The 7,546-nt window shown below is 37.7% G+C and overlaps 1 protein-coding gene across 1 annotated transcript; it reads right to left on the bottom strand.

Moving 5' to 3' along the window:
• Positions 1-4,757: 4,757 nt before the first annotated feature.
• On the bottom strand, positions 4,758-6,982 carry LOC103485791 (transcription factor MYB117). Its single transcript, XM_008443491.3, has 2 exons — positions 6,423-6,982; positions 4,758-5,465 (listed from the first exon to the last, which is right to left on the bottom strand). The coding sequence occupies exons 1-2, from the start codon at positions 6,910-6,912 to the stop codon at positions 5,164-5,166; spliced, it is 792 nt and encodes a 263-aa protein (XP_008441713.2). The 5' UTR covers positions 6,913-6,982; the 3' UTR covers positions 4,758-5,163.
• Between the last annotated feature and the right edge of the window lie 564 nt (positions 6,983-7,546).

Below are 7,546 nucleotides of genomic sequence, written 5' to 3' on the forward strand. Positions count from 1 at the left end.
GTGCAAGGCCTTAAAGAAGAACCATTTAGAACTTCACTCGAATAATACTGTGTGTGGAATGTTGTTAGGGGTAAAGTCCAAAACCAATTGTTACTTTACAATATTCTAAACAATTGTCACTACGTAAAGGTTCATGTTGTAAGACACATTTACTTAAGCACCATATTACACAGACAAATACTATAACGCCCCAACAAATTAGAGTTTTATTTGTCCATCTCAAGAGTTTTTTTCCTTAATTCAAATTGTTATGGAATTGGATTATTGTGGACCTTATACTTAATTTAAGGGTAAAGTTTTCCTTGGTTGATTTTTTTTAATTATTGAAGTTAAGGATGAAATAATCTAATTAATTGTGAATAACAAATTAATTAATTGCCTTGGAAAGGGTCAAATGTGGCTTTATTGAAGAGAGAGAGAGGAGGGTTGCCATTGGATTAAAATAGAAAAGAAATTAGTAATAAAAGAAGAAAAGAAGGTTTTGTGTGGGTTTTATTAATTTTTTAATCATTTTAATTCTTTTAAAAAGGAGGCATTGGGAGGCGTGAAACTTCTCACCTTCCCAAGGAAAAAAAACCCTAGCCCCACCTTGCTTCCACCATAGCCGCCGCCACCGAGCCGACGCCACCCTCCCAACCGCGTCGGAGAATTCAACCGAGTCAAGCCGCCGCACGCCTAGGAATAGCTACGCACGCCGCACCGTGTCTGCAGCCGTCTCTCGCAGCCGTCGCCCGAAGCCGAGTCAGCGTCCCCTTCGCGCGTCGGAGAACAGATCAAGCCGAGCCGCCGCACGCCGCGCCCGCGTCTGTCCCGCCGACCTCAAGCCGTCTGACTCGCGCCGTCAGCTGCCCGACTTCGCCAGCCGATCTTTCATCATCCGCGTCGCGCCGCAGCCAAGTCGCAAGCCGCGTCGCACCCCGATCCGAGCCACACCGCCGCGCGCTGGCCGTCGGAGCCGCGAAGCCCGTCACTCGACCCGCGCCATCTTCCGGAAACCGACCCGCGTCCGCGTGCATCCGCGTAACCGTGCCGCGTCCGCGAGTGAGCCGCGTCCGCGAGTGAGCCGCGTCCGCGTGTGAGCCGCGCCGCGTGCTTCTGCGTAACCGAGTCGCCCCCGCGTGCAAGCCGCGCCGCCCGCACCGCAAGCTGAGCCGCGTCTCCCTCCTATCGCAAGCCGAGCCGCACGCGCAAGATCCCTGCGCCAAGCCGAGCCGAGCCGATCCTTGTTCTCTTTCCAGCCGAGCCGCCAAGCCTAATTTGGCTCCTTCCACCTAATTTTTGGTAACTAAATTAATTATTTTGGCATTACCCAGTAAGACTCAATGTTTTGGACACTAATTAATTTGATTTGGGACTAAATTAAATTATTTTCCTTAAGGGACGTCTTGGACCAAGTAACTGCTGCAGCGAGGGATTTCTTCGGTAGGGGCTCGAGCACTGCAACCTCTTCCTAGGGTAAGTCATTTCAAATGAGTCTTGAACCGTTAGTCGTTGGTGACCTAATTACGAATTTTGGCGTATTAAACAGTTAGGACCTCGTCGCTTGGAAAGCATACTGCCTCGCGGTTAGGACTCGTCAAGTAAATCTCCAAGTAAGAGATTCTACTACTAGCTCCATGTTTAGAATTATGAGATTACGTATACTTCAATTGTGCATGTTGAGGACTAGACAGTACGATGCATGAAATCAATGATAGTATGATGCAAATGACGATATGGTTATACTATAGCATGTTGTGTGGTGGCGAGAGCTGTTATGGCTGTACGACGGATGTCGAGATGGATAGTGTAATGATGATTTATCTGTTATGTTATATGTTGTTGCCATGTGTATGTATACTGCGATTAGGGTACCTGTTAGCTTAACCTGTTAGAGTCGTACCTGCATGGGTGTCCTTCGGGATCACCACCTATTGAGGACTGTGTGGTCCGACGGGACACCAGTCTAGCATGGATATAGATATGACTCGAGTGACTCGACGGGGTCCTCGCATCCCGATTGTCCTAGGTGTCCCCCGGGGCACCGAAGACCAAAGTTACGTTCCTACGGGAGCGCATGTTGCACGTGTTCGGGAACGTGCCAGAGATTGGGTACCAGTTACAGGACTCTGACAGAAAGTTAACAGGCACCTAGTGGGACTAGTAGTGGGTCCCTTACTGAGTATTTTATACTCACTCTCTTCATGTCATGTTTTCAGGTAGAAGACGCGGCAAGGGCAAAGGCAAGCTGGCCAGCGACCCGAAGTGACCGTGGCGGGCCATAGGGACTTCTGCTTCCGCTTATCCTTGTTTTAGACTTTAGTACCTGAGTTTGAGTATTCTTCATTACTTATCATCTTTTTATGTAGATAGGGCCCGAGTAGGACTTTAGAACGCATTTCATTTTTTTTTTTTTTTGCATAACTACCTTGTTTGAATTTTCATAAATAAAATTTCTCAAACCTTATGCGTTTTAATAAATTTTATGACTTAAACCGCTTGTTCCATATTTAGTAACGACTTCGATTCAGTATAAGGAGTTGGGTCGTTACAAATACTGCTTTATAGAAGTGTTTTAAAAATATTCAAGTGAAGGACCCTTTTAGTAAAAACATTTCAAGTAGAGGATTGTTAAATGAAAATTTTGAGTAAGAAAATATTTATTATTATTTTATTCTAAACATGCATTCCGATATTGCTAATGGAAGTCTCTTTTATAAACTCATACATTCATTCGTGGGTTTCGGCCTCAAGGAGTACCCAAGTTTTGGAAGCGGAGAGGAGATAGGTAAAAGTAGGTTTCTCGATATCTCCACTTGCGCACTCAGGGGTGGCGAGGCGAGGAATAATTAATATAATATTTTTTGCTAAAACTATGTTGAATTTTCAAATCTATTTCTTATGTTAAAAATGTTTCAAGAAACCGTTGGGTTTATTATGAAACCTAACTGACCATTGAGTTTATTACATTGTAACGTCGACCGTTTATTACCGTTGAGCTGTTACATTGACTATCATAAAAACAATTAACTATAAAGGTTTTTCTTTTGCCATTAATTATATGACCGTTGGAGCTTCCTTCCCTATCTACTATATATATGCCCCATTTCCCTTCTCATTTCGCACAACAAATCAATTCTTCTTCTCAAGTTCTCTCCCGTTTCTGTCCATAGACTACTTCCCGCTCTCGGCCAAAATTTTCTTTATTGTTATTTTCATATGTAATTTTTGTTTATCGAGAATAGAAGTGTCTATCGAGTGTTGGGATTCTAATGTGGTTCCAGTGCACTTCATACCGACAATATTAGAGGCTGATTTATCTTGGGGACAATAGGGCACATGAAATTTTGTTTTCACATTCAAGCAAAGTCACGAAACGTCTTAAAGAGAGCAAGATCTGTGACTCAACCTATTTCTAACGTGCTTTTATTTTGCAAATTTTCTCACCAAAAAGCTTAGCTCCACCGAAGTGATACAACACCTATTAAGCAAATGAAACCACAAAATATTGAAAATAGACTGGGAAGAACCATAAAAGTTCATGGTCGGTGTCGTTGCTTGAGGGTTCGACGTGGTTTGAGGTTGCACAATGGCTATATGTGTTTGTGTCGTGCTATCGTCATCAGAGGTGGCTAGCTAATTAGAAGAAATACAAGAAGAAAGAGTCATGGATTCAAAGTTGATAGCTAAATAAGGAAAGAAAGAGAAAGATCATTAGGGTTAAGTTGTGGGCAATTTTGGGAATAATAAATTAACTGAAAATAGGATTTTTTAAAATTTTCATATTATTGATAGCAATTTTAGAATAATAATTAAGTATATAGAAACATTTTAAAAAGTTACGAACATAGAAAAATCTATCAATTATAGACTTCTTTTATTGTTGATAGACACTTATGCTCTATCACATATTTGCAATATGGTCTATTAATGATAAACATCTATCATCGATAGAATTTGACAAATTTTGATTTTTTTTCAATTTTTTAAAATGTCAATATATGCTAATATTTGGAATCTATTTGTTATATTTGCAACTATCCCTATTGTTATATTTGCAATTATCCCTAAGTGACATATTATTATATATTCTTAAATTGCTAACCTTTACAAATTCACCGATAAAAATTATTGCTAAACATTTAAAAACATAGAGTTTAAATTTAAAAATTATATGTTATATATTAATACTAAAAGAAACAATTTAGTTTTTTTTTATAAAAAGAATCATATTTAGGAATTATAGCCTAAGACATTATGATTGGGCAATTACCACATTGATGGCCTCAAAACCACTTGATCTAAAACCATATTTTGGTAATAGAATCTATACATCTTTCATCTTAAGATGAAAAACGTGGACTAGGGCTAAGGTTTACTTCCTCTAATGTGGCGATCCATAGTAAACGGGTGAGACATGTTTTTGTCCAATATTTTCCTGCACAACTATTCTTGTCATTGTTTATTAAAAAAATATTATTTTTTAAAAAGAGTCATAAAATTAATATATTTGCTATTCTTAAAAAAAAATGTTATTATACATCTAATTAGTACCCCTAAAAATACCACTCGTTGCAATTATCCTTCATATATCACAGTTATAACTTATGTCAATTTCAAAAATGTAATTTTCAGCTAACAATGAATCTTCTAACAAACATGCCTCACTAAAGACCAAACTTTTAATAATGTATATAAATGTACAGTAATCATCCTTAGATGTGCAATTTTGATTCTCAAACTTAACCTGAACCGCTGATAATGAAGACGAGTTTTAATAAGGTAGTGCAATGGGTGATATCAAAAATGATGAACAGTGTAAGAAATGGATAATCTTGGGAATATAAGCCACTGGCCATCACATTCATTATGTGCAGAAAAAGAAGAAAATGATGGTTTGAGTTTTGGGATTATATATATATATATATATTCATAAAGCGCTTTCAATGGCACTGACTGCCATATCTTTTCACCACTCCAACAGTCCAACTCAAATCATCTCCTCTTTACTTTTGCTCTCAATTACTTGTTATGGCCTCTTCAAAATCTCTGGACCACACCCACAATCAGGCCACTTCTGATGATTGCAATTTGCAACCAAAAAAAAATAATGATAATAAAGAAGCCACCCTTTTCTTTTTCTTTTCCTTTTTCTTTTTTTCCTTGGGTTTTCAAAACACCCTTTCATCTGCCTCCTACTCCTAAAAAGTCGATAAACGCCGGTTCGACTACCACCGTGCCGTCTGAATTGCCAACTCCGTTTTCCTCGCTCACTGATGATGATCCCTCGCTTCCAATAATATGGTGATCCCATGCTTTTGGAATTTGGCAATGAGAGTTGTAATTGTAGGTTGTCCTTTGTTGCATTTCGGTCATGATATATGGTAGACGATAATGTATATTGCAAGTTTGATTCTCATGATTGGAGCACGTTTTGTTGCAGCTGTAGGATGATATAACTTCCATTTCGATGCTTGTTTCTGAGCCTAAGTACACAAAACATCTCTTAGAAACTTGCAACAACTAATTAATCCAATTTTAATCACCCTCTTACTTCAAATCCCTTGCTAAAGTAAATACTTCACTGCAATTAATTCCAACCAAATATGTACATAATTTGCTGTCCATTAACCATTCTCCATTTCATAACACTTTTTTTTACAGCAATCTTTGTAACGCATTTAATAATAGATTAGAAAATAAAGTAGAGAAACATGCCATAGCTAGAATTAATATTAATAGGCTAAAATAAAACATATGTCACTGCATTCAGTTTATTTTATTATAAAGAAAAATGACAAAGAAAAAAAAAAAGTCCCTTCATTTCTATTCCATCGAACATCTAAAGAAAACTCCATCTTTAAAAAAACAGAAATTGTCAAAGCAGCATACGAATGAGTCACCCCCATTTACATTCAAATGTTCTTCATATCTGAAACTGAAAATCATAAAAATCGACTGTTCCAATTTTAATTAAAGTGTAGTCCTCTTATTCAACATTATAAAAAAAATAATTAAATTTAATGAAAATTTTGAAAATATATATTTTAATTATTAAATATCTGACTGGACTGCACAAAACACAAGTGTAGCTCATTCAATCCCTAAATATTATTTAAACTAAGAATAATAACAATAAAAAAGAACATCAGTTTGAAACGGACACTTAAGTTTTCGCGTAAGTAAGTAATTCAAAAGCTAAATTTTAGAGGACTACAAAAATCCTTTTGAGTTAAAACATTTACAAAAGTTAAAGAAAATAAATCACCCTTTTTCATGTTTAAATCTAAAAATTATAGTCAACTCTCTTACGAACTACAAAAAGAATAATGTCAAATGCGTCGACCCAATAATTTGAAGATATAGGATGATATTAATAGATCATATGAAGTAATAAATAAAAAGAAAAAGAAAGAAAAGAAAATAGTAATATAAAATCGCACCAGGCCTGGGGAGAAGATGAAAAGGCAAGTGATTGGGACGTGAGAGGGAGCGAGCTGTGGGAAGAAGAGAGGGCGTAGGAAGGGCGGAGGAAGCAATTGAAAGTGAGTGAGCGAGGTTCCTCGATGATCTCCTGTAAGAACTAAAATGTTGTCTACAATTTCTAGCCATTACAACATGCCAATGATTCTTGACACCATTATCTGTACGTCCAGGAAAAAGCCTTGCAATCATAGCCCATTTATTACCATAAATTTCATGAGCTTGCATTAGCCTCTCCTCTTCCTCTTCGGAGAAAGCTTTTCTGTTAATCCTTGGGTCCAGTTGGTTAAACCATCTCAATCGACAACTCTTCCCAGATCGTCCTTCCAGTTTCTGGGCGATGAGGTTCCAGTTTTGAGGACCGTAAAGGCGTACGAGTTCCTTCAGCTTGGTGTCCTCGGCCGGGCGCCAGTGCCCTCTCCCGCGTACCTTGGACTTAGAACCGGGCATGATAATACAGAAACAACAACGAGAGGCAGGGCTTTGGGGGGTTTCTACTTTCTAGTACTACTTACATACATCATCATCCTATTGGTAATGTTTTTTTATTTTTTTTTAAAAAAAATGAATATATAAAAAATGAAAAATGTACATGTGTGTGAAAGAGAGGGACAGGGGGGTTGTTTTAGTGAGCTAGTTAACAACCCCTGACACAGAGTATAAGTATGAGCCTACGACTTATGACCCCCGCATTTAATTTCCCCAACAAATTTTATATTTCTTTTTTTCATTATAATATTCTTATTAATCTCTACCCTCTCTCTTCTTCTTTTACCTGGGTAATTACCATGACACTTCCCTCATGTTTACCCTTTCTTTATAAAATTAAAAAAAAAAAAAAAAGAATTCGTGTAATTACTTCAAACTATATTATTAGTTGATGTTTAAATTTATCCAATCTCTAATTTAGGATTACAAATGGATATTATTTTGTTTTTAAAATGGAGAGAGAGAGAGAGAGAGAGAGAGAGAGAGAGAGAGAGAGAGAAGAGGAAGGATTGGGGTATGTGGATATATTGTTTTTTTGGGTGTGTAGTGGTTTGTAGTGGTATGTCCCTCTCAAAATTGACAAGAAAAGACTCCT

Source organism: Cucumis melo, chromosome 5 (genome assembly GCF_025177605.1).
Source record: "Cucumis melo cultivar AY chromosome 5, USDA_Cmelo_AY_1.0, whole genome shotgun sequence".
In the NCBI taxonomy this organism is placed as follows: domain Eukaryota; kingdom Viridiplantae; phylum Streptophyta; class Magnoliopsida; order Cucurbitales; family Cucurbitaceae; genus Cucumis; species Cucumis melo.

Coding starts and splice junctions, on each gene's coding strand:
- LOC103485791 (XM_008443491.3), bottom strand. CDS start 6,912: ATGCCCGGTTCTAAGTCCAAGGTACGCGGGAGAGGGCACTGGCGCCCG. Junction 5,466..6,422: donor TCATCTTCTCCCCAGGCCTG/GTGCGATTTTAT, acceptor TTGTGTACTTAG/GCTCAGAAACAAGCATCGAA.